This window comes from Physeter macrocephalus, unplaced genomic scaffold, assembly GCF_002837175.3.
Source record: "Physeter macrocephalus isolate SW-GA unplaced genomic scaffold, ASM283717v5 random_2, whole genome shotgun sequence".
Lineage (NCBI taxonomy): Eukaryota > Metazoa > Chordata > Mammalia > Artiodactyla > Physeteridae > Physeter > Physeter macrocephalus.
In genome coordinates, this window is record NW_021145289.1 from 187,622 (window position 1) to 214,258 (window position 26,637).

Consider the following 26,637-nt stretch of genomic DNA (forward strand, 5'->3'; position numbering starts at 1 on the left):
ACACACTTAGGGTGAGGACAGCCACACCCATGCCCTGTGTCCTAGGTCCAAAACCTCCGTGACCTCGCGGGGAGGGAGCAGACACTGGGTGGGGCTGCAAGGGTGGCCTCTTTATTTGAATCATAGCATCCCGGCCACCTGGGAGAGGAATAGTCTTTAGAAATCATTTGGCCCAGTCTCTCATGGTACAGATGGGGAAACTGAGGCTCGGAGGTAGGAGGGTACACCCCAAAGTGGCCCAGCATGGCACTCCAGGCTTTCAGCTGAGCTCACTGCCACCCTAAACTGCTTCAGATGCATGGCGGGTGTAGATGCCAGCAGGGCCCAAGACCTACAGCAGTGCTCATGACCCAGCCATGGGGCGCGGTGTCTGCAGAAAGGCAGGATCCACCCCTGAGGAGCTGGGAGCGCAGGGTGTGGGGCTGGGGAAGTTCTGGGGATCTGTGGAGAGCTGAGCAGGGCGCCCTCAGACCTGGCTCTGTTAAGCCTCGTTTGTACTCCGCCTCTTGTAATCACTGCCTCCTGCCGAGACCTGCTACCATTAGGGCTTCTCCTCCCATCTGTTTACCCAGAGAGCCCAGTGAGGTCTGGAGATTGCAGGCCCAGAGGCCAGGGCAGAGAGAATGCTCTGGAGTCAGGCCCCGATTGGAAAGCTGACAAGATGCAAGGGGGTCAGGAAGGAAAGTGGACTCTGGAAACCAGGGGCCACCCGTGCCCCTCATCAGCCTCTTTGGCCGAGCCACAGCAGGGTGCCCAGTGGCCTGCAGCCCGCGGGAGGCTGCTGGGTCTGTGATACCTAGGGTGAGTTCCAGGGGTTCCGAGGGACTCAGGAGTCAGGGCGGACTTCCTGGAGGAGGGGGAGTTCCAGCTGGTTCCTGAAGAATGAACATGATTGTGAACTGAAAGCATTCTATCCAAAGGGTCCAGCTGGGCCAAAGCCTTGAGGCAGGCACGCTGGGGACAGATTCAGTGGGGCTGGATGGAGAACCAAGACTGGGCAGTGAAGGAAATAAGGTTGGAGATGCCCCCTAGAGGCCAGATGGTAGAAGGAGGAGGAAGTTTGTACTGTGTTTCTAACGTGCTAAACATCCCTGAGAGGTTCACAGCCCACTTCTGTGCCTGTTTCTGTCAGATCTCCTCGGAGCTTTGGGCACCTGGGAGCCACTGTAGGGCAGCACCTCAGTGGGAGAGCCTGCCTTTGGGGAGGGTGTGAGCAGGTGCCAGGATCCTAGGCTCCCCCGGGAGCTGGTGGGTCTTCCTCAGCCTGGGGGGATGGGGGATTCAGCCCCTGGGGAAGACTCTCCTGCAGCCTAAGGGGCCAACACCCAGAGTGGACTCCAGAGCTGAGAGTTTGGCAGGGGGAGGGGGTGGGCTGAGAGGTGGGCTTCCCTTCTCCTTCCTATGACCAACTGCCTCCTTCCTTCTTCTAGAGAAGCTGTGTAGGGCAAGGATGGGAGTAGGTGGCCCTCCCCAAGGCTTTGGGTGCTCTCAGAGCCTGACAGAGAGGAGGTGAGCCTTTGAGCTACATGTGCTGTACCAGGCTTGTGATTTGCTGCAGGTGCTGTGGGTGCCTGGTGCCCCCACGTGTGCAGCCCCTCCCTGTAGCCCTGGGCTCAGCCCCCAGGTTGTGTTCGCTGAGCCTCCACTGACCCAAGGTGGCCTCTCTCTCCCCTTTCCTATCAGCAGAGCAGCAGCCACGGGCCTGGGAGCTCAACTCTTGGTACCCAGGATTTCATACATCCCCCCCCAGCAGTTTTCACAGCAGCGGCTCAGGCTCTGTCAGCTTTGGTTCCCACTCGGGAAGCCCAGAATTCTTCTCTGGGATAATACAACAGCCCTTCCACAGCAGGAAGGGCGAGCTGCCCTCATGGCAAAGCTTCTTCCTGAGCCCTGGCTCCCGCACCCTCAAAATAGCAGGTGGGCTTAGCAGGGGCGCATTTTCCAGGGAGGAATTAGAGTCAGAGAAGAGACGGCATGAGACTTGGCCAGTGTCACGTGGCCAAGGCAAGACTTGCCCGGGATTCCAGGCCCTAGTCAAGCTCCTTTGGGGACGGAGCCACGGTTTCTTTTCAGGGCCACAGCAGATGCTCCAGGGCTTGGGAAGAGGAGGTGGAGGAAGAGAGCTTCTGGGGGCAAGGAGCCCAAGAGAGAGGCCCCGAGTCCCTGTCTCTCCTCCTCGGTTCCAGCTACTTTAATTGGCGGGTCCACCAGTGGTGCTGACATTTACCTGGTGGAGAGGTGGGCCTCCTGCCTCTTGAATCGAGATGCTAAAAATAACCGGGCCCAGCTTTTCAGGGCCCCTGCCCAGCCAGCGCCTGCTTGCCTGCCTTGGCAACCTTTTTCCTGGGTGCTGGAAGCTAATTGCTTTGTGAGCATTCGGTTCCTTGTGCCAAGGACTTCCTAGGGGTCAGAGCAGGGATAGCAATGCATGCTCAGCTCCTGAGCCTGAAGAGGGGTCTCTGCAAGGCCTACCTATCCCCCAGGTATTGGGGTGATGGGCCCCTGCCCAAACCCTGTTTTCTCCCTGGGTCTAGTACCCTGCCAGACTGGCCACTCTGCCCCTGGATGCTTGAGCCCCTTCCTTGAGCTGCTGGAGTTTCTCCCAGTACCCCTCCTCCTCAGAGTTACCCAGTGCTCACCTCGAGTCCTGTACCACTCCCAACACAGATGTCCAAGGTGTGGTCTCCTGCCTTCACACTGCATGTTCATCCTGCAGCCAAGAGGAGCCCAGACTTTGTGGCCGGGCATGTTTAAATCCAGCTGTGCAACCTTAGCGCATTTCTGAGTCTCATCTCTGAAATGGGCATCAAAACTGACTTTGTAGTGTCATTACAAGAATGAAATGAGGTAACATGCAGGTGTCAGATCAAGAGAGCTGCCTGCCACCCAGCCAGGAGAAAGCCTGAGCACCTCTGGGGGGTTTCCTTTCTCTTGCTGTGTAAATCAACCCTGGAAACTTTATACATATGGTTGATGCGTGTGGACTGGAAGAGGAAGGTCTTAAAGACCCAGGCTGAGGACTGGGGACTTGATCGCCTCAAACACAGGCGTCCCTTGCCCGTTCCTGTGCGTGTCCAGAGTGGCCTGCCCCACCTGAGTGTTTGTCCACTTCTTGCCCTCTGTCGGTGTGATCAGAATTGTGTCGGCATTGGCCCACGAGTCCCTGGCTGTGGGGTCAGCCCCAGGGAAATGGAAGTGGTTTTCTGGGCTCCGTTCTTGCCTACTGTGAGGACCTGGGCTGGTGGCTTAGCGCCTCCACGCCTCAGCGTCTTCATCTGAAAATGGGGATAATAACGGCCCCTCCCAATAAGCGTTGTGAGATTAAATTAGCGTTGTCGGTACGGTGCTTAGGACAGGGCCTGGCATGGGGTGAGCCCTTGGTGTGTGTTCGCTGGTCGTCGTAGTGGTCAGACTAGTCGTAGCCATCCGTGGTAATAACAGTGGCCACCGCCCTTGGTTGAATGATTATGATCAGATGCTGTGTCAGAGGCTAAGCACTTTACTGACATTATTTAACTTAATCTTCGTGACAGTCCTACACAAGGTACTCCTATAAGCTCTATGTTCCAAATGAAGAAAACCGAGGCCCAGAGAGGTCACACACAGTCTGCAAGTGGTAGCACTGAAAACCAGAATTCAGATTCAGCCCTGCTAGGTGATCAGCCATTCGGCTTTGCACTGAACATCTCACATCCTAGAAACCTCTCAGTTCCAGGCCCACAGGGACCGTTGACGAGCTAGCCCCATCTAATCCTCCATTCCATTGCTATACCCACTGGCCCCCCCTGGCCCCCCTCCTCGGCTTTGAGGCTCAGCCCTGTCCTGCCCCTGCTCCCTTCCCACACCTTATAGGTGCCCCTTCTCGCCAGATCATCCTTGCCCATCCCCTGCGGCCTGACCCCAGTCTCCCCATCCAGCTTCCTACCCTCAGCCCGCTGGAGGGGTGTGGGTCGCACCCCATGGGCACTCTGTGCCCAGGGCTGTGCCTGCGGTTGGCTGGTGGGTCCTGAGCTGCCCCTCACCAGCCTCAGGCTCCCCGATTTGCACTGAGGGCTTTGGCGCCTCTGCTCCCAGCCTCCTAGAGGGGCTTTAGAAACCTCTTCCTTAAGAGAGGGAAGACTGAGTGAGCCCCTGCCCCCAGCCCTGGCCCCAGGCAGCTGAGAGAGATTGCACCGGCCCTTCCGGTGCATTGATGGAGAGCACTGCTGACACAGGAGAAAGGTCAGCAGTGGGACAGAGCAGAGTTTGTGGCGGCCTGCCGGCCAGCAGCACCCTCCCCCCGGTCAGGGCTTCCTGGGGGGAGGGGCCCAGTGCTCCTTGGGGTCCTGGTCAATTCGTATTGACTCAGGCAGCCGCTGGTTCAGCGAAGCTGGGCGTCCAAGCCCCCAGAGGGCTGGGGGAGATGCCCGGGTCGTCCTTGGCACCTTCCTCTCCCTCCCCCCACAGTCGGTTAGATCCTCCGAGCCATCTCTGGGTTTGTGTCCCCCTCAGCTCCCCCATCCTCTGCTGGCTCTCAGGTCTTACTCTCTTCCTGCCTCTCAGTTACTGAGCCCTTCCCAGTCTGCCACTACCCTCCCTGGCTCCCCACTGTCACCAGGAATAAAGTGCAAATTCAGAGGCTGACATTAAGGTCCTTCTTGAGCTCAGTGAGGCTGCCTAGAGCTGCTGGTCCTTCCCCAAGGACTGAGTCAGCCGTCCCCCCCCTCAGGTGAAGGCTGAGCCTCTCTTGGCCTGGGAGGGGTGGGGATGGGGGTCTCTTCCCCCGAGACATGCCTTTCCAGGACCCAGCCCATTGCCTTCCCTACCCAGGACTCCCGCCCTCTGGGAGAGGTTAGAGGAGGTGTGTGAGGTATCCGGGCACCCTGAGTGCCAGGCCAGTTCTGCACCCAGTGCTCCAGCCTCACCCAGACTGTAGGGCCAAGCCGGGCCTGTGACTAGGACATCAGCCCGGTGCATGGCCCACCCCACACCATTCCTCATATTCCTCCTTGAACTGCTCAGTGCATCTCATGCCCCAGCTCCCGGTGGGCAGAAGCCATCTTCTCCCCAGCTCACATGGACGACAAGCCCCAGTGAGGGCAAGAGGTACAGCGCTTAGGGCACAGTCTCTGGGGTCTGACCCCAGCTCCATCACTTACTAGCTGTGTGACCTCAGGCAGTCACTTAACTCTTGTGGAATGTGGGTAATAATAGTTCCTTCTTCACAAGACGGTGAGATTCATTGAAATGACACATGTTTGTGGGACCCTGGAACATTTTCAGATCAATAAAGCCAGCTTTCGTCATCGTCAGCACCGGGGTCCCCAACCCCTGGGCTGCAGACTGATACCAGTCCGCGGCCTGTTAGGAACCGGGCCGCACAGCGGGAGGTGAGCGGCGGGCGAGCTTCTAGAGAAGCTTCATTTGCCGCTCCCCATCGCTCGCATTACCGCCTGAGCCACCCCAACCCCCGGTCCGTGGAAAAATCATCTTCCACGAAACCGGTCCCTGGTGCCAGTAGAGGTGGGGACCGCTCATCAACACCATCATCATCAGGCCGGCGGGTACCGTATCCATGAGATGAGGGCTCTCTCCTCCAAATGGGCTCCTCCTGGTTATGTGAATGCACCTTCCACTTCTACCCCTCTCTGTCCCCTTTATGCCCTTTTTGCCCTTTTTTTCGCAGCACTTCTCTCCCTCATTTCCTAAAGTCCCAGGAAGCCCAGCCCTCCCTGGCCTCGTGTTGTCACCTGCATACTTGCCTTATGCACCCTGTCCGTCGGAGCTGGGCCCAGGATTTATCCTCTGTTTCCCCCACGGCCCCTCACAGGTGCCTCAGGCACAGTAGGTGCCGGATAAAAGTTTGTTCTGTTGAACGGACATTCGTGGAGCCAAAGTCACCTGCACGAACAACACAGCAGTGTCCAGCTACGCCCCTGGGTGCATCCTCAGGCCGACGAAGGGCACGTCTGAGACCGGGCCTGAACCGCCTCCCTCTGGGTCACGGCTTGTGCCCACTCTGGCCTCCTCCACGCGGGGTTTTGGGGAAGGCAGGGGGTGGCGTGGGTTTGGGCCGCTGTGTTGGAAGATCTTTCAAGGCTGGTTCCTCTCTGGTCCTCTGTGTTTTGTTTGCCTGGGTCCTTTCCCCACCCCCACGCTTCTCTGTTAAACTGTGATATTATATTTAAACAAATCAATTCCATTGCAGAGTCCTTCCTGTCCTAATGATGAGTTTGCAGCACAAATGCCATTGATTTCTCACAGCCCTGAAAACCAGGTGATGAATAGCACTGGGCTTGTCTTTGGAGAGGCACTTAGAGCAGCTCTGGGCAGCCCCCTCGTTCCCCGCCCACACTGCCCCCCCATCACCACCCCACCCCCGCCCGACATTTCACAGCTGCTGCAGCGGGGCTGAGGCTGTGTGATGAAGCAGGACCCTCAGCATCCTCCACCAGGGGTGGAATGTCATCACCAGGGGCCCGGCCCCTCGTGCTGGTGAAACAGTCATAGCGGGGAATTGTATTGATTTTGGCCAAAGGCAGGAGCACAACTTACAAAGCAGAGAAGCAGTGCTGGTGTGATCTTTGTCTTCCCTTACAAGTTCAGAGCATGGTCCTGAGTGACAGCAGATAACAGCTCAGGCAAAGCTCAGGTTTCCAGACCTTGATGGGGCTGCTGGGTCGCTGCTCTTTTAAAGGGGCGGTTCAGAGGTGAGGGAGCTATCCCCACTGGGGAGCGTGAAACTTCCCTTTGTGAAACCCTTCCCAACCTCCAGTGTCAAAGTGAGACCACTGCTCAGGGCTTTGCCCTTCAGATCGCTGCCGGGATCCCCAGCTCGTTTGAGTTTTGTAGTGACCCCGGGGCTTGGGTGGACAGGAATTATTCTTCCCAACTTTGAGCCGGGCGGCCTGAGTCATGGGCAGTCGCTGCAGTGGGATGCTCAGCAGCCACACAAGCCCGTGAGTTGGGCTGGGGTAAGGCAGGAGGCAACAGCTGGGACTGGGGCAGACTGGAGTGCCTGCCTCACCTACATCCCTAAAAGTTAATCCCATGCCCGTGAAACTCTCCAGGATGGGGCTCTGAGCTGAACTGGCCACTGCTTCTCCCTGAGTCTAGTTCAGGCCTTTGTTTTGGAGACAAAGATGTGGCCCAGAGTTGGGAATGGCTCTTCAAGGTCACAGCGCAAGGCAGTGGCGGAGCTGGGGTTTGAACCCCAGATGGGGGGCAAGGCCTCTCAGGCAGTGCTGGCTCCCCTCCCCCGCAGCAGTTAGGGTTGGGGGCAGGGCAGGGGCTCTGTTGTAGGGGAAGACAGACCCCTCACTCAGGAGACCCAAGAGTGGCCCAGCGTGCCCCCCTTCCCTCGGCCCTCAGAGCTGTCACCCTCCCTCCCTTCCTCCCCGCAGACAAACCTCCTGTCCCTCCTAATCAGGTTAGCCTCCTGCTCCATGCTCGCTCTGCTGAGCTGGACCAGCTGCCTCTAATGGCCTGTCGACCTGGCCCTCCCCCTGGCTCTGGGGTGGGGGAGGGGATGCTCAGAAAAGAACTGTGAGTGGGAAGGGGCTGCCCGACTTCCTCGATTCAGACCTTTCCACAGCTTCTAGGACTAAGTCCAAACCCTTAGCCTGGCATCCAAGACTCATCGAAATGAGGCCCCTGCTTATTTCTCCAGTCTCCACGGCCCTGATGCACTCTTTGCTACAGTTGCAGAATGCTGTTTTTATTTCCCCGCTTTTGCACATGCGAGTCCTTTTGCTACTTCCCGACTTCTCAGGAAACTCCTATGCGTCCTGCAAAACCCAACTCTTGTCTCTTCTTCTGGGCTGCCTCCTTTCAAGACTCCTGCCTCTGTCTCCCACTGGATGCTCCACTGATCTGGAACTTAAACCCACTGTGTTTGGGTGCATTATTTCCTAGACCTGCTTCCCCTTGAGCTCCTGGAGGAAAGGGAGAACGTTATAGAGAATATGCCTCAGGGTACAGCACAGAGAAGTGCTTAGTGAAGAGATAGGGCCAGCAAAGAAGAGAGAAGTGGGGACCGGGGAGGGAAAGAGACAGACAGGAGTGCTCAGAACAGCTGCTCCCAGCCCCTCCACACTGCTCTAGCCTACTTCCTGCCAGGGAGGCCATTCCCAGCGACACATGTGGGGCCTGAAATAGACATGTGGGGGCCATGGTGGTGCACTTTCACAGCCTAGTGCTAAGCACCATCCCCCCCATTCCCTAGGCACAGAAGCTCCTTCTCCCAGGGCCCTGCCCCTGCAGCCACGACCCCTCCCCCAGCAGTGCCCAGGCCTCGCCCCTCTGTTCCTGCTAACTTTGTTTTATAAATAAACTATATAAATAGGCTCCTCTGATTCCTCGGAGCACGCAGCATTTAAGGACCGGGGCACTGCTGCAAGCATAATTGTACTACCGAATCCATCAGCTGCCTAATTACCATTCATTTCGCATTTATTTCTGCTAATTAAAAAGAGAGAAACTCCTAACAACTTTTACGTAAATACTATATTTGTTCTATGTAAAGATGGGATGCTAATTTGCTGGTGATTAGCTGATTATCTAATTTTATAGCTGTCACACAGGCTGGGCCTGTCTCCCCTTTGCACCCCAGATGCCACTTGAGGCCCCCGATCAGGTGTGGGAGGAAAGGGTCCAGGGAGGTCTACATAGGTGGTTAGAGGGTCTCTCTGAAGCCCAGGGGTCACATGGATCACCACACATCACCAGGGTTCAGGGGGGCTGCAGTCTGACCGATAAAGCTGGGAGGACCCATTGGCTCATCCACTGTTTCTGTACAGATGGAGAAACTGAGGCTCAGAGAGGTCCAGTGTCCCCAAGTCAGACAGTGGTAGAGATGGACCCCCGACCCAGGTGTTTGGGCTCCTCCTCCAGTGCTCCCTCTGCGTAGAGCTACTGTCGGGAGGAATTTGCAGGCTCTGTTTGCAGCTGGAGAAATATCTGGACCAAAGTCCAGCCCAAGTGGAAGAAAGAAGTAGTCTGGTCTGAGCCCATGGCCCAAACCAAACCCTCCACATGCCCTTCTGGGAACCTCTGCCTCCTCCTACTTCCCCATCCAGCCAGGGCTCTGTACCACAGCCTCCTGACCTCACTTACTGAGGCTCACTCTCCCAGCCCAGGCCTTGCACGCTGTGGACCACCGGGACCTGTGTGAGGGTCTGAATCTCAAATCTTAACATTATGTGTTTATTTTCATGTGAATTACAAACAAGTATTATTAGTACATCAAACCTGTGATTTCACAGACAATATTGCTTTAGATGAGGTTAAATAAAATGGAAGTGATTGGTTCAAAGCAAAGTGATTTAAAGGACAATATGATATGCGAACGATGTAGATGAAACATGATGTGGTTTAAAGTTTCTAATAACTGAAGTCAGGGACACACTTGTGGAGGGTCTGAGAACACAGCTCAGGGGCCAAGCGGCGAGGCCGGGGTCAGCAGCAGGAACCCGAGGGCAGGGTTGGCCAGTCTCTGGCCTGTAGGCCACCACTGCCCCATCTCATGGCCAAGCCGACAGTACCTCTGCATCATGCCCTTCTCCCCAGCCCTGCGGTCAGTGGGAATTAGCCCACCACAGAGGACTCCTCTGCCCTAGAGGCAGTTTAAATGGGACTCTTGTTTCAGGGAGGCCAGGAAGTCAGACTCTGCCCCCTCTCATACCGCCTGACCAGGTGTGGGTGACTTCTTGGGCTCCCTGGCCGGCCCGCCTCCCCAGGCGTTGGTGGGCGAGACCCAGTCTCACCACTCTCTCTCTGACTACTCCACTCTCTCTTCCTGGACAGTCTAAAAATAGCCAGTTCTAGACGTAAAGGGAGAACGGCTTCCACTAGACCAGGTGTCTTCTGGGCTTGGAGGCGGGTCAGGGCCAGGGTCAGCACGGCCCACTGGAAATCCCCGAGGCCAGGGTTCCGGTCCTGGCTGCCGCTCTCTGGAGCATCAGTCCCCTCCTCTGTAGACTGGGAGATCGCTGTGCTTTCCTCCCAGGGTTGCTGAACGGATTCTGAGAGCCACATGCAGAACCCCTCAGGGGAGCACTCGGTGTAGCTGGTGGTGAGCCCGATTCCTGGCCCGGCGCCCCACCCCCCCACCCCCCCCCCGCCTCGGCCTCCCACCTGCCGCCACGGTGTCTGTGCGAGGTGACCTGCTGCCGCCAGAGATCTCCCACTCATCTGCCCTTTTATCGCCCTGTGCACAATCAGGGGAAGCCTGGAAGGCCACGGGGGCGCGGGCAGATGGAAAACAAAGAGAGAACAAAGGCGCTGCTCTCAGGAGGCCAAAAGGCAGGGGGCCTCCTCCCGCCACTGCTGCCTGGCCAGCTTGTCCCACCAGCGCCGGGCCTCGGCCACCCTAGGCTGCAGGCCACCTGCCCTGCCCCTCCAGAGCCTAGCCCTAACCTCACGTGGGGTCCCCACTTGCTGGGTGACCCTCAGAAAGTCACTCCTCTCCAACCCACCTTTTTCTTGTCTGTAAATGAGGAAGTGGTGGGACAGCTTGCTGTGTGATCTCCAACAGACCCTGCCCCTCCCACCCCTGCTGGGGTCTCTTTGGGGACAGGCCGACCCATTTCTCAGGCACTTCCCACCCCCTGGCCCTAGAAGGTCAAGTTGGGTGCCCACTTCTGCCCATAGAGAGGACCCCAGTGTGCCCTGGGCTGAGTGAGGCCAGCAGGAGGCCCCTGTTTACAGCCAAGATCTTGGTGTTGGGTGTAAGCATTGGTGTGGAATGAATGAACGGTTTTATCGGAAGGGGGCTTAACTGTCGGCCTTTTGGTCACTGCTGCTGTCGGAGCCTCTGAGGGAGGGGAAACTCCTGGGCCCTCCAGAGCAGTAGCAAAGAGGAGTGGTTGAGGGCTCATAAGAGCCCCAAGGCCAGGTTATCTGGGTTCATATCCTAGCTGTGTGACCTTGGGCTGCTTTCTTAACCTTTCTGTATCTGTGTCCTCATCTGTTAAAATAGGTATAGTACCTATCTCATAGGTTGTGTTGAGATTAAATGAGTTAACTCACATAAAGGACTTAGTACCAGATAAAGGCCCATTAATGTTGGGCATTACTATTATCAGTTTCAGCACTATTATTGTTTAGAGGTGGACTTAATGGGAAGCTCATGCAGCTTCAGCCCCCCGGGCTCCGCCCCTGCACCGCCTGGGTGAAGGTGGACGTTTTGCCGGCAGCTGGGGAGGGTTCTAGCTGTGGAGGGGTGGCAGATTGCCATCAGGAGCATTTCTGGTAAATTGTTTAAAGGGGCCTGGCTTCCTAAGGCTCTAGGAATTTGTTATTTCTTTTCTCATTCTGAATATGTATTTGTAGGGAATTCCCTGGCGGTCCAGTGGTTAGGACTCTCACTTCCACTGCCAGGGCCCGGGTTCAATCCCTGGTCAGGGAACTACGATCCCGCAAGCCGTGCGGCACAGCTAAAAAAAAAAAAAGTATTTGTAATTGTATATGTATTTCTAGAGAGGACCTCCAAAATAGTATAAGCTTCGGGTCCTGCAAACCTGGACCGTCCCCTGCTCATTCCCATTACCTTGATTATATTTCTGGGGCCTGGCCCTGTGCTGCCCACCTTGTGGTCCCCCAGGAGGCTGGATGCGGCCTTGGGGCTGGAGGGCCCTAACTTCTTGCCCTGTGGCCAGCTGTGTATGCACCCCAGACTGTGGTCTACACCCCACACTCCAGGTCAAGGGAGCCCCAAGGAGGGCAGGCAGGGAGAATGGGACCCTCTCCTGAAGGAGACCCTGGATGTTCAGCGCCCAGAGGCCTGTGCCCAGGGCCCGAGGGCCCCTGCACTGCAGGCTGGAGCCCTATCCCCTACCTCCTCCCTGCCCCCCACGCTGGGCGGGCAGGCGCGAGGGGCGGTTGGGGCCGTGGGAAGCAGGCTGCTGAGTTGGAACAGTTGCCCTGGAGGCTGTGGCCTGGGTGGGGGGGGCGCTGGCTTTGCGCCAAGCCCCAGGTTTAGTATCAGGTAGGTGGAGATCCGGGATGGCCCCTGCCCTCTGAGAGCTCTTGAGGTAGCTGGAACCACAAGATTTGCACCTGGAGGGGTGAAGACTGGGCAGGGGAGGTGGTATTAGACCCTGTCACATCAAGCATCTCAGAGAGGGGTCGAGAGAACCCAGAGGTCGTGAGGGCTGGACGCCTGGGGAGGCCCTTCTGGAGGATGGGCCCTCGCCTGGGGACGCCCCCAGAGGAGTGGGTGCCGTGGGCCCTGGCGCCTCTACCCGCAGCAGGGCCTCCCAGCCCGGGCTCTGACAGGGACATTTATAACTCACAGCTGTGCGGTCCTGGGCCCAACTGACTGTGGTAAAGCGATCAGGCTGCAGGAAGTCGAGTCCTGAGGCCACTCCCCACCCCGACCCTACACTCTCCTTCACCTCCTGACACCCACATCCTGTTCTGGGCGGGAGGGGCAGGCAGCTGGGCATGGGACCGGGGCCCAGCCCGGGGTCCCCGAGCTGGAGAAAATGGAGAAGCTCAGTGAAGCCCCCGAGCTGTGAGGCAGGGCCTCCAGGATCACCAGGGTCTACCCCTCAAGGCACACGTGGGGAGACCCAGGCCCAGAGAGTGCCAGAGGCCACCCAAGAGCCCACGGGAGCCGAGAAGTGAGAGCTCAGGCTGCGGGGCTCAGGGGTGTGCTCTGTGCTTCCAAATCTTAACTGGAGAAGGGATTAAGCTTCTAGCCCCTGCTGACCAATGCCAGCCTGGGGGAGCCTGGTGGAAGAGGGCGGAGGTGAACCAGAGGCCTCAGAAGTTGCTGGGAAGAGGAGCAGAGGATGCTTGGACCCTGGGGCTCTTCACAGCTTGTAGCCCTCCGTTGGAATATCCCATCCTGAGACCAAATACCTCACAGGGCCTTGTGCCCCGTCCACCTAGATTCTCACAGCGAAATTCACATTTGGGGAAAGGAATGGTCTTGCCCAGCGCTGGGAAGGACAGTAGGAAGAGCTTCCAGCATACCATGTTTTTGACCCCCTTACTTCCCTTGGCCTTATTTGCAAACCTATTCTTGGACTCCTCTGGCCAACCACCCCTCCCCCACGCCTCTTTCTCCTTCCGTGCAAGGAGAGGGATGATAAACAATAGTGAGTTTGCCAGAGCTTGGCCCACATAACTCTGGTAACCTGTGACACGATTCTAGAATTAGTACCCGAAAGAACATAGGTGTTTGTTTCATTAGTTGTATATTTATTAAGGTGTATTAGAAATATATAACTAACATATCAAACCGATGATTTCACAGACATGTTCCCTTTGGACAAGGCCAGATTCATTAGAGCTAAAAAAAAAGTGCATTGAAGTAGAGGCAAGTATTAATTAAGTCATCATATGGACAGGACTCAGCTCGGACCCAGAGTCATGAAGGGCATAGGAGAAGGCCTGAAGTTTGGGGGACACCAGGGCTCTTTTCTGCTTTAAACTCTGTTCCTGGGCCTCCTCCAGGACTCTGGGCCTCAGTCTTTTTAAAAATAATTAATTAATTAATTAATTAATTTTTGGCTGCGTTGGGTCTTCGCCGCTGCGCGTGGGTTTTCTCTGGTTGCGTCGAGTGGGGGCTACTCTTTGTTGTGGTGCGCGGGCTTCTCATTGCGGTGGCTTCTCTTGTTGCAGAGCACGGGCTCTAGGCGCGCCAGCTTCAGTAGTTGCAGCAGGCGGGCTCAGTAGTTGTGGCTCGCGGGCTCTACAGCACAGGCTCAGTCGTTGTGGCACACGGGCTTAATTGCTCCGCGGCATGTGGAATCTTCCCAGACCAGGGCTCGAACCCGTGTCCCCTGCATTGGCAGGCAGATTCTCAACCACTGCGCCACCAGGGAAGCCCCAGGGCCTCAGTCTTAGGCGAACTGTCCAGCCTCACAGGCAGGAGGGGATGAGCGGGCAGTGAGCTTGTTTTCCGAGGAGGTGTATACACATAAAATGACGCCAGGTGCTCGTCAGAGATCTGGTGAACGATTCCTAATGAGGAAAGAATCCAGGCAGGGGTCAAAGAGTGGCTTTGGAAGTGGCTGCCAACCGGCCGGCCGTGTGAGATAATTCCCCGAAGCCAGGCATGGTGCAGAGAGAACACCGAGGGCTTAGAGGCCCGGCTAAAAATACCCCCGACAGCTTCTCCCCGTCACCGTGCCTGGGGCCACGCAGGAAGGCCCTGGTTTTCTACCTTTCTAACCAGGAAGAAAAAGACAACAGCACAAAGGCCCCCTGAGCCCCAGAAAAAACAAAACTTACATAGATTGCACATTTTTTTTAAGAATGCCACCAGGAGGAGTTGGCTTGCCAGTTGGAGCACCGCAGGGTGGGGAAGACAGCCGGCTCCGATAAATCAGGCATCCCGGGGTGTGCTTAAGTGGCCCAAGAGGCCTCCAAGATTAGCCCGCTGGTGGGGACAGAGGTGGGAGGGAGAGGGCTGCCGCCTGTGCCCCTGGCCACTCACACGTGTCCTGTCTCTCTCCCTGCGTACCCAGGACAAGGAGGAGGAGGCCCGTTGGCATCAGACCAATGCTGCGAGGGGTGTGAGGATTAGAGCCGCCGTCCATCACTCAGCTGCCAGACCTAGAAAGGTAACACCAGACCCCCGACGCCCTGATGCCCGGGCTGCACTGCCCCCTTCACCTGAAACCTGGCCGGGGCAAGGTGGGGCAACCGGTCGTGATGGGGCAGGGCCAGAGCCAAGGGTTAGCAGCCTTTTCGCCCAGCCCTTCTTTCCCTGGGCTTCACGGCTTCTATGTAATGGCTTGTGTGTGTCCAGCACAAAATGCTTCTGGGCTTCAGTTTGTCCATCTCTAAAATGGGTCCTCCATTGACTCCAATTCTCGAGGATTCTGTGAATCACTTGGGCCTCCTTGTTATTTGGAGTTAAGCCATCTTTGCAACCTGGCTCAGTTTGAACTCTGGGGGCATAGCCAAGGGTCCTAGCCTTTGGGGGTATAGCATTAAGGCCACAGGGTCTGCAGGGCCAGACAGTGTTTGAGAAGGGAGGATTTTCCAAGGCAGCCCTGGCTGGAGATGTGTCTCACTGGAGCTGTGGCTGCGGTCTCCTTCGTGGCAGGGTTTGAAACTCCAGAGTGATCTCCCTGGCAGCTCTGGGCAAGAATTATCATCTACATTTTCAGATCGGGAGACCAAGGCACAGGGAAGTTAATGGGCCTGCGGGGGTTCACACAGCAAGCTCTGGCCACACCGTAGCAGCTCAGCTTTATCCTATTCGCCCTGTCAGCCTCTATGCTTTTACTACACTATACTGGTCTGGCCAGGGAAGTCTGGCTGTTGAGCTCAATAAACCACAAGTCTTTATTGTGTGCCCATGGTGGGACCCATCCATCCATCCATCCATCCATCCATCATCCTCGCACCCAGCCATCCTTCCATTCACTCATCCATCCATCCATTTATTCGTTTGTCTATATCTATTTATCTTTCCATTCTTCCAACTGTCCATTTACTCGTTAATTCACACATCAGACACACACTGGCTCTTATACCAGGCCAGCCCTGCACTAAAGGCTGGGTTTTGAAGATGAATCAGATCCAGCCCTGCCTTGGAGATGGTGCACTCTGCAGTGGAGGTTGATACATGATCTCAGAGCCAGGCTCAATTCCATAAGGTCAGTGCTCAAGGCCCCTGTAGTGTCTGAGACTGCATGAGGAAGGGAGGAGGGGCCACGTGCTGGTAAAATGCAGGCAGGCATTCAGGGAGTGCTTCCCAGAGGAGGTGGCATTGTTCATTTATTCGTGCCCTAATTGTTTATTGAGAAGGTCTCCCTGCTGGGAACCGCTTGATGTTTTGGAGACACCTCAGGGAATAAAACTGACAAAACTCCCTTTCCTGTGGCGCTTACATTCTCATGAGGAGACATGGACAATGAATGCCTAAAACGTGATATATCATGTCCGATGATGCCAAGTTTTAAGAAGGGAAATTAGGCACTAAAGAAACAGAGACTACAGGGACTTCCCTGGCTGTCTAATGGTTAGGACTCTGTGCTTTCACTGCGGAGGGCCCAGGTTCAGTCCCTGGTTAGGGAACTAAGATCCTGTAAGCCGCGCGGCGCAGCCAAGAAAAAAACAAAAAAAGAAACAGAGACTACAGGATGAGTAAAGTGTTCTTTGACAAAGGATGGTCAAGGAAGACCTCTGACAAGGTGACATTTGAACAGAGACATGAATGCAAGGAGGGAGTGGGCCGGGGTGCCCTTGGCACATTCATGGAAGTAGCAGGGATGCATGTGGCTAGAGGGAAGTGCAGGTAGGAGGGGAAATCAGAGAGATCCTGGAGGACCCACTCATGTAGTCAGACAAGAGGAGAGCAGGGAGATGGCTGAGAAGCTGTTGCCCACATCCAGGTAGAAGGTGGTGGTGGCTTGGACTAGGGTTGCAGGGAAAGCAGTGGAAAGCATCAAAGTCTTGACTGTATTTCAAAGACCTTGCAGGCAGGCTTGTGGGTGGATTAGACGTGGAGGATGAGGGAAGGGGGGACAGTCCAGGAAGGCTCTTGGGTTTGGGACAGGAGCCACCGGGAGAACAGAGGTAGCTGTTTTTCTCTGCCAGAGATGACGGCAGGGAGGGCTGAAGGCAGCCAAGGAGCTGTGTTTTAGACACGTTAGGTTTGAGATGCATTTGAGACATCCAAGTGGAAAGGTTGAGAAGGCAATTGGATATATGAGTCTGAGAGGCAGAGAGGGGTCCCGAGTGGAGATATAAATGTGGGAGCTGTTGTGTATAGATGGTGTCGCAAGCCACAAGGCTGATGAGGTCATCTTGGGAGTGAGTGCAGAGAGAGCGCTTCAGAAGCCTGCGTCTGAGTCACGGGGCATCCAGCCCTTAGAGGGAGGGAAGATGGGGTGGAGGCAGTAAAGGAGATGGAGAAGGTGCAGCCAGGGAGGGAGGAGGAGAGCTGAGGGAACAGGCTCTTCGTGAACCAGGAAGATTTTGCTGGCAAGTCGGGGAAAGGACACTCCAGGTAGAGGGAACAGCATAACAAAGGCTCAGAGGCCTCAATAACAGAGCCATATTTGGAGAGGGGTGGTGGAGAGGGAGGAGGAACCAGAGCCCCTCCCCCCTGTACACCTGGCCACACAGAGGCCAGGGCCCATGGGTGTCTGGCAGGGCTGTATAATAAATGACCCCATGTCTGGGGACCTTCCTTGTCACCCTGGTTGGCACTCCCTGGTCTCAGCTGATGTCTGCGCACTTTGCACTTTCTTTTAAGAAGCTTCGCCTACCTCTCCTGACCTCCCACCGTCCCTCTGGGGCTCTTGGGCCCCTGAGACCTCCCCCTTGCCCAGAGCACTTGTCTGAAAACACAGGGCTCAAGGCAGCAGCTCAGGAGCTGTCGGCAGGGGAAGGGCACCCAACAGCTTCCTATTGAATCTCTAAGCACTACCTGGATCCTTTATCTTAAAAGAAACTGTCGAAACTTCCTGGACTATGAGTGTGTCAGAGCTGCCCGCTCACGCGCAGTTAGAACAGAGGAACTCACTACATCTAGTGGGCAAACGCGCGCGTGTTTGGGTGGGGAAGGGTCAGCCTTTTGTGCGCCTGTGGTGTTTCGCACTCAGTACTCAGCTCTCGGTGGAGAGAATGGCCACGGCTCGGTCAGGGAAGGCTGCAGAGAGCAGCTGCTGCCCGGAGGCTGGGCAGGGGTTCAACCGGGCTGTGAGGCGGGATGGGAGGTGAGGGGAGAGCCTGTGGCCGGACAGCAGGCTGCAGGGGCACAGGCCAGCCCCTCTGCCCCAGCGAACACGGCCCGACGTGCCTGGGATGTGGCAAAGGCCCAGGAGACTTCTCCGTACTGAGTGTAGGATGGAGCCAGGCAGGGACTTGGTGACCCCCAGAATCCCTCAGGGAGGTGTGCCTCTGACTCCGGAATGGGGACTGGGGGAGCCATGGGAAGCCGCTCTGATGATGCACGGCTCTGTGGCAGGCCGGTGGCAGGAGGCTGTGGGTAATCTAATTAGTGTGCCAGGCGGATGGGCCAAGTAATCCTGTGCCTTTAGACTCACTTTCCTTTAAGCCTGCCCCCACCCAATGTCTCCCTAAATCTTTCCACTGCCTGGGTGACATCTAGCGGGAGTGGACTTATCTCCATTGAACAGATAGGTAAACCAGGGCCCGAGAGGAAGAAGCTTGCATGATGCCACAGCTAATAAGTGGCAGGGTGGAGCTTTGAACCGGGTCCATCTGAACCCCAAGCCCACGCTCAGTGCTGCCTTCTGCCATCTCCCAGGCTCTCCTAGAATATCCAGACTTGCATGCACCTTCATATAAACCACCTGTTCAACATCCCCATTTTGTAGATGAGGAAACAGAGGCCCAGAGAATATAAGACACTTGCCCAGGAGCACACAGCAAGCCAAGGGCAGAACCTATACCAGAATCTGATCTGGCCCACTGTGTCCACCCAGCTCCCCCCGACCCCCGTGTGCAGGCCCAGGGATCCCATCCTGGACCCCACCCACTTCCTCTTGGAGCATCCACTGCCTTTCTGTTCCCCTGCAGCCTTTGGCACTCTCTCTGGTTGAAGGCACCAAGTTCCTCATCAGAAGGCTCCATTGTGCCTATTGTTTAAATATAGATTACTAATGAAATGCCTTTTCATTGCCTTCCCAGTGAAGAGTTTCCGTGTAAAGTTAATTTGCAGTGTTATGTAAATTCTGTTTAACTTCAATCAAGTTTCTAATTATGTTTTTACCGCAGTAATTCCCATTTGATTTGTCATCTCCTGTTAGGTATTTAATGTTCGGGCGGGCAGGTTTGCTTTCCCTCTGTCTCTTCGTTTTCCAAGGTCCACTCCCTCCCTGACCCCTGTCTGTCTTTCCTCCTTTGCTCCTGCTTCCTTCGTCCCCTGCCCCTTCCCTGTGAGTCTTTCCCACCTCCTCTCCTTCCTTCCCTTCTTCCTCTTGCAGCCGTTCCTTCTCCCTTTCCTGTTTCCCTCTGCTCTTTCTGGCTCTGTCTCCCTCTCTCTGCTTCCCCTCCTCCCTCCTGCCCTCTTTCCCCTTGTCACCTCCCCCATCTTCCTTCTCTTTCCATTTCTCCATCACTCCTTCTCTCCTGCTCGGGGCTGGGGGCCTGGCCCTGGTACGGTGGGAACTGCTTAAGAGCATGGGTGCTTGATCTGTGTGCAGCTCCTGATCTGCCCCTAATTAACGGTGTGACCTTCAGGTTGCTGATCCCTCATCTGTAAAGTGGGGTGACAACATTGCCTACCTTGTAGGGTTGTGAGGATTCAGTAAGGTAATATATGAAGAAGGGCTTAGCTTAGCGAGGGGGCCTGGTCCGAATTGGCTTTCATTTGAGAACTCTCGGCCACACCCCTTATTTCTCTGTGGGCTTCCTGAGGTGCCTCTGCAGTGGGTGTCTGTGCCACTGGGGTGATGGAGGTCAGGCCTGAGGCCCGGGCAGGGTGGGAGCCAGCCGCAGACCCCCACAGAGCTGGTGGCTGTCCCCCCGGAGCAAGGTGTCAGCCCTGCCTGTCAAGAGATGTGGCCTCCTTCTCCCTTAGACGGCTGGTCTCGGGGCTGTGAAGATGAACAGGCCTGCTGTTCTCAGGGAGCATCTGAGGCACAGACCCCCAAAGCTGGAAGAGCCCTGGAGACCCTGGCCCCCAGACCTTTCCCAAATGACAGAGTAAAGGCAGAGCTGCTCCCACCAAGTTGGACTAGACACCCCCTTCCCCCCACCCTTTCTCCCACCCTGGATGCCCCCCAGGCCAGACCATGGACTCTGGCTTCAAAACTGCTGCTCCAGGTAGCAGGCCCGCACAGACCTGTCACTAACTCACTTGGAGACTCCCCTCTGAGCCCCAGCTCCCCTCCTGCCCTACATCCAACACTGGGCTTTGGGATTCTCCCTGCCGTCAGCAGCTGGGCGGCCACAGTTTCCCAGCAGGCATCTGCCCTCTGGGTGGGGAGGGCGGAAGGAAAACACCAGACAAGGCCGAGGGCTGGGCGCTGCTCTTCCCCTCCTTCTCTCCCCCCCCCCCCCCCCCCCCCCTGCTCTATTCCCATCCAGCACGTCCCTGACGGGTCCAGGAAGCAGAAAACAAGTGTTTGGAGAAGGCATTCTTCTGGGTGAAGAAAGGCAGGCCCGGTCCCTTGTCCTTCAGACACAGGGAAACCTGAGCTGGCCCAGTCCCGGCCTGCTGGGCCGCATGATCACCTGACCTGCCACAAGTGGCTCTGTGTGTGTGTGTGTGTGTGTGTGTGTGTGTGTGTGTGTGTGTGTGTGCATGTGTGTGTGTCCCTGGTCCAGGAAACCTTAACCAGTCACGTGGCTGCCTTCCCTGTTTGTCTAAGTAAGCAGTTCAGGCCAGCTGCAGCCAGGAGGCTGAGCCAGGGAGCCAGGGGAGGGGGTCACACTGGTAGGGGCGGTGGACAGAGGGTAGCCCTGAGCCAGGTCCTGGAGTTTTTGGGCCTCTGGATTTGGTGTGGGGAGGCCTGGCCTGGGGAATGGCCACTGCTTCTGACCCCCTACCCTCCCTGGACCTCCCCTACCTCCATCTGTCAAGAAAAGATATTGGGCTTGCTGACTACAGAGAACACGCCCAGCCCTGAAACAGGGAGGGCATCCTCTGTCCAGGAGCAGCTCAGAAAGACCAAAGAGGGACACATGTGGATGCAGCAGCCCCCGTGATGTCCCCTAGATCGTGTTGCTGAGTCCTGGCCCCTCAGCAGAAGAGCCCAGGTCAGCCCATTGTCATGCATCCAGCAAGCCATTGGTTAATTCAGCAGATAGGTATTAAGCACCTACTGTGTGCCGGGACCTGGGCTAGGCGAGGGGGTAGGGTTGTCTGCACACCAGGTCTTCCAGAACCTCTCTGGACCTCCATACCTGTGACATATTTTCCTCCTGTCGGATGGACAGGATCACCTTTCATAGCAAAGACTCTGTGCTCGTGTCATGAGGCAGCCATGTCCCACCACACTGCCACTCCAAGAGGATGAAACCTCAGCGTCGGGCAGGGGACCTCAGGGGAGCTGAGAGACATCACTGAGTCCCTCGTGGACCAAGCAGCTGGGGCGAGGGTCCCTGTCCTCAAGAGAGGCTGGAGTCAGAGCCAGGCTTCCAGAGAAGATGTGGGCCGAGTGCAGAGGCCCTGAGCCTGGACATCCGAGGGCCTTCTCCGAGCCCACCCAGGCAGCAGAGCCCAAGGGAATGCCCTGATTAGGGCCTCCCTCGGCCTTCCTCCATGTTTACCTGACCTGAGCGCTGTGTCTTACCTATAGAGGGCACAGTCCCCCAGGTCCTGGAGGAGGAGGAGGGCTATGGTAGCCTTGGGGGCGGTGCTTTTGAGAGCCTGCCTGGGTTCAAGTGTCTGTTTATCCCCCTTCCTCCCTGCTGCTTCTGTGTCTCCTTCCTTTGACAAACATTTCCTGGCAACCAAGTCTGTGCCAGGTCTGTGCTCAATACAAAGCACATCCCTGGCCGTGGAGACGCTCACTGCCAAGCTGGCATCAGCAACATCTCAGGGTGGGCTGAGGCCCAGGGAGAGGCAGCCACTGGCTGGGGACCAGGGTGTGGCTGACCCCACAGGCTGCCGTAGGTTCTGGGGAAGCTTAGGCATACTTTCCCCGGATGGACTGAGGCCGATTCTACTAGGTGCCCGGGCTGAGGGGCACAGAGAGCGGCCATCAGGGCCACACAGAGCATTGTCGGACCTTGTCTCTGTTGTGATAGGATTTGGGGGCGTTCAACCTGTAAGGGTCCCATGGGCTAAGGAGCTCAAGGCCGTTCCGATACAGCTGGAAAACTCCAATCCAGAAAAGGAATGGAGGTGGGGTGGCCACTGGTTGCGTTGGTGACACAGGCCAGCCATCCTGCCACCCATGACTGAATGTGGATTCTGGCCAGGGGTGGTTCTAAAGCCTGTGTATCTCCAGCCCAAGCTTGCATGCCCCCGGGGTCAGGAGGCTCACTACTGCCCCATGGCCGTCTCAGTAACTCTCCCTGGTAACTGGTGCCCTGGCCGCCCACCAGGCTGTAGTCTGGCTTGTCTTCTATCCTGCCCAGCTCAGGCCCACAGACCTGAGGCTTTAGCGGCCTTACCCTAGTCCCTCCCAAGCTTCACTGCTTCCAGGAAGAGCACCAGGCTGGGTCCGCAGACAGCCCCATCAGGGTCTGTTTGATTGGACTAGTGTGGACATGTCATCAGTGTCCTGCGTTGGGCAGCCGAGGTGAAGCCAAAGTCAGCCCTGCCCAAGTGAGCACGCCTGCCTTCCCAGCACAGCCCCTGGGGAGGCCCTTGGGCTGCCCACGGAGCAAGCAGGAGACCTGGATCCCAGCTCCATTTCTGTCCCCAGGGTGATCTCAGGCAAGGCCCAGCCCCAGTCAGCCCAGACCACCTCCTGTTTGCGCTCCTCCCCAGCACTGAGCTACAAGAGGCCTTTGTCCATGGTGGGCCCTCCACACTTTCTGGCCTGTTTGCTTTCTGAGTCGCCTGTTTGCCGAGCAACCTTGAGAGAGACCTGAGATGCTTCTCCCAGAGCCTGGGCCCTGGGCTGATGGCCTTTGTTCAAACCTCTTCCCCCTCACTGGGCCAGGCCACTGACTTCTCCTTTCCCACCACATCCTCACCTGTGGACAGGTGAGTCCCCAGCTCCTGAGGCACACGGAGTGGGTTGGGTTCACCTGGAGACCATGGGTGGTCCCACAGCCCCTGGACCGAGTTCCCGTCCCACCCAGAACCTGACACTTTTAAGGATCCCGGTATCCAAAACTGGGGTGGGGGGCTGAAGGTGTCTTACTCTGGGTGCTGCGCCCATGGTTTGGCATCACATCGTCCCTGGCGTGGGGACTGCCCTGCCCGGCTGGGATGCCACAGCTTCTGCAGAGGCACCACACTGTCCCTCGTCTTTGACCCCTGGGGAGTTCTGCCTTTGAGGCCTGAGATCCATCCTTGTTCAGGTTTTCCCCTTGTCCTGGTCGCTTCAGCATGGCTCCTTGAAAGTGACTCTGCCCAAAGTGGGGGAAGGCAGTGATCTGATCCCTAGGGAAGGGCTGATTCCTACAGCCTCTACTCAGCTGTGCCTGAAGTTCTGGGAATAATAAAACCCAGTAGTGCTTTTTGGTCAAGGCCTCTTGCTAGAAAACCAAAAGCTGGAGGTCTAGAGGTCAGAGGCCAAAGGCCACTGAAGAGGCCAGGGCAGCTGCCCACTCCTGCCCCAGAAAAGTTTGGTGCTTCTGAGGAAGGCTCCACAGGGCCCTGCTCTCTCCTGGTCAGGGCGGGGCCAGTGAGACAGGAAGCCAGGGCAGGCCTGGAGGATGGGACTCAGGGTGGCCTGGGCCTGAGCCAGGGATGAGGCGAAACCCAGCCCTGGCCTGGTCCCAGGGCCACAGGCACACAGGTCACCCACCCAACAGGAAACCCTGCCCGGCACCCCCTTTGTCCCACCCCGTGTTTCCCGCGGGTGGCGCTTCTACAGTTTCCCGTGGGAGCTGCTGCCAGGAATCATGCCCTCTTGAGAAAGGAAGCTGGACCTCAGGCTCACGGCTGCCCTGCCTCTGACCTGTTCTGACCCACTCCCAGGGCCTCCCGTTGGTGGAAGCTCTGGGTCCCTGCCCGTCCCTCACCCACACATGCTAGTGACTTATCTTCTCCTAGATGATCAGTCACCTTTAGGGGCCTGGCATGAGAAACCTCATAGTGGGGCCAGGCCTGGGAGCCTGGAGAGCAGGGTTTTTGTCTGGGATCCACCACCAGCTTGCTGGTGCACGTGGGCTAGTCACTCACCCACTCTGGGCCCCATCTGTAGAAAGGGGAAAGGAAGAAGCTTTGCCCAGCTATGAGCATCCCATGGGATAAAGGGTTTGGAGGTAGGATGAATCTATACCCTATAAGGACCACCAGGTTTGGGGTTAACTGCCCCAGATCCCCCCCACCCCCAATGCATCTCAGATATCTCTATATCCAGCCCAGTGGGGAACAGTGTCTGTGATGGCCCCAAGCAGGGAGTGAGACGTGAGTGGCTGCCAGTGTCGCCATGGGGGATGGGGGTAGAGATGCTGGCATCACCCCTCTCTGGGTCATCCCACTGATGACACAGGGGCAAGCTGGGCATCTGTGCCTGGGCAGGAGCCCTCCCTCCTCCCTCCTCCCAGGACCTGAGAGGTGGAGCATGCCAGCTCTCTCTGCTCTGCCCTGCTCAGGCAGATGGGCCAGGGTGGCAGCTTGTGGGCCGAAAGCCGGGGAGGGTTCAGTGCCGAGGGGCAGATTCTCCTGCCACTCTCCAGCCCTCCTCCTCCCTCCTGGTAGGTGCTCTGAGGACTTCAGTTTTCCTTTGGGTGTGATGTTGAGTGTAAGGCGCAGGGAGGAACAGGGCAACGATACTAAGAGCTGCAAACACTTCTGTAGCACCCTGTGGAGGTGCTGCTCCGATCCTTTATCTACAGGAATTCACGTTCACTGTGACAGCATCTCTGAGGTCACTACTCCTGTTGTCCCCATTTCCAGAGGAAGAAGCTGAGGCACAGCCTGGTGAATCGACCTGCCCAGGGTGGTTACGCTGGGATTGAACCGGGCAGCTGACCGCAGAGCCCATGCTCTTGGCCACTGTGCTGCACAGCTTCTCTGACCCACCTCCCCCGACCAGGTACCCCCAGCCTAAGCCCAGCCCGGTATCAGGGGTTGCAGCTTTTGTTCCCAAAGGGGGATGAAGGGAGGGTCAGGATGCCAAGGTGAGCAGACCCAAGTCGCCATGGCATTGGGTGAGCTAACAGACTCGGGGTCACCCTGACCTTGTGGACCAGCTAAAAGCTTGTTAGCAACAGGGAAGACCACAGGTCCAAGCAACCCAAGCCCCTGCGCTGTGTGGTGACAACTCAGCCTCCAGTGGTCTTGGACACGTCGCCGCTCAGAGCCTCAGCCTCCACGTCTGTCAAATGGGCCTTTCAGAGCCAGTGGCATAGGGAGCTGTGAGGAGTCCTTGAGGTTCTGGGAACACAGTGTCTGACCCCCGTGGCTCCTCGGGGGGGGTGTGAATTTCCTTCCCAGTGAGTCAGGCCACAGGGACGGGGACATTCCTGGCAGCAGGATTAATGTGGGCAGGGTGCCGAGGTGGGAGCCCAGACGTTACGGGTCAGAGTCAGGCTGGGGCCTTGAGTACGAGGGTGAAGAGTTGGAGCTGACCTCGTAGACAATGGGGAGCCATTGAAGTTCTTGGCCAGAGGAGTAATGCATCCTTGGGGAGAGGAACCTGAGAGCAAAAAAACCTAACATGCTCTTCCAGGTGTGGGGCCCCGATGCAAAGGGAGTCACATGGCTAAGAAAGTTGGTCCTGGTGGGTGTCAACGCCAGCTTTCCTCCTGGGCGCATGGTCCGCAGGGCGCTGGCCAGCACAGGCTGGGAGTGCGGGCTCTGCAGGGAGGAGCAGGGGCAGTGCTTATGCCTCTTCCTCTGCGTGTCCCAGAGTCCCCCCAGCTCGGCTTGTCTGGGTTTCCCACCCAGCTCTGGGTGGGGCCCCGCCGCTCCTTCCTCCCTCTGTGGCTTTCTGGTCCTAAATGGGAGGGGACTCTGGAGGTTGCAGCGGGCTGTGGAGTGTGAGCCAGGGTGGGGACACTGGCGGTGGGTGGAGTCACGGGATGGGTGGCCGTGAGTCAGGAATTGCTGGGCCTGTGTGTCATCTGGCTGCGTGCTGTTCTGGCTTCCCTGCGTGTCTGCCTCATCTCTCCCACCCGCGTCTGCGCCTGTGGGCTGCTCTGCTGGGGCCACAGTGCTATTTCCAAGAGCTCCAAGCCCACGACGGAGAAGTCAGAGGAGCTGGACTCCCGGTCCCAGGCTCCCCGAACACGCAGGGTGACCTTGGACATGTCCCCTCCCTGCCTGAGCCACCATTTCTCCGATTGAAGAGTGAGGGTGGGGCTGCCCAGGGTTTCTCAGCTCCTGCTGTACATGAGATCCAGGGCAGCTTTGAAAGATAGCGTACCCCAGACCGCTTAAATCCATGGGGCAGGGCCTGGAGCCTGGGCGGGAACCTCTGGCCTGGACGGGCTGCTCTCTCCACCCTCCCCAGGGCCCCCGCCCCAGGCAGCACCGTGGACCAGCGTGTGGATTCTGGAGCCCAGGGCCTGCACTGGATCTAGCTCTGCCACTTCCTAACACCATGGGCAAGTGACTTCATGTCTCTGAGCCTCAGTTTCCTCATCTGTGAAATGGGGAGGGCCTTACCGCTTTATAGAATCGCCACGGGGACTAATGGGTTAACCAGCGTAGCCAGTGCCTCTTAGAGCCGAGCCTAGGATGGTTGTGGTGAGCACTGTTCAGCTGCTGTGTTCTCTGATCTAAATCTGTTTTCACACCACCCCTCTCATCACTGCTCATTCATTCATCCATTCATCACTGCTCAAACATTCTGGGGGCAGGCCCTGTGCTGGGTGCTGTGGGTGACAGGAAGGAGACACCATTGTGGGGCTGGCCTTGGCCTGTCCAGGGGTCCGGTCCCAGAGGGCAACTTCTGTCAGTCCCAAGGATTGATGGGTAGGTGGGGGGTGGCTCCCCCAAGAATCCCACCAAGTTGCTGGGCTGAGGGAGCCCCTTTCTTAAAGAACGCACAGAGACCTCAGCCTCACGGGAGAAGGAGGGGCATCGTAGGCTGGTTCTGACGGCCTCGGCTGGGAAGCACCTAGGAGTCCGCAATGCCTCCTGGCAGGGGC

The 26,637-nt window shown here is 57.1% G+C and overlaps 1 protein-coding gene across 1 annotated transcript in view; it reads left to right on the top strand.

The window, feature by feature from the left end:
- The window catches only part of LOC114484757 (translation initiation factor IF-2-like), a 135,388-nt gene that overhangs the window by 55,423 nt on the left and 53,328 nt on the right, over positions 1-26,637 (top strand). The window contains exon 4 of the mRNA XM_028483042.2: positions 14,457-14,552. Within this exon, the coding sequence (XP_028338843.2) occupies positions 14,457-14,552 (96 nt within the window). The remainder of the gene's footprint in view (positions 1-14,456; positions 14,553-26,637) is intronic.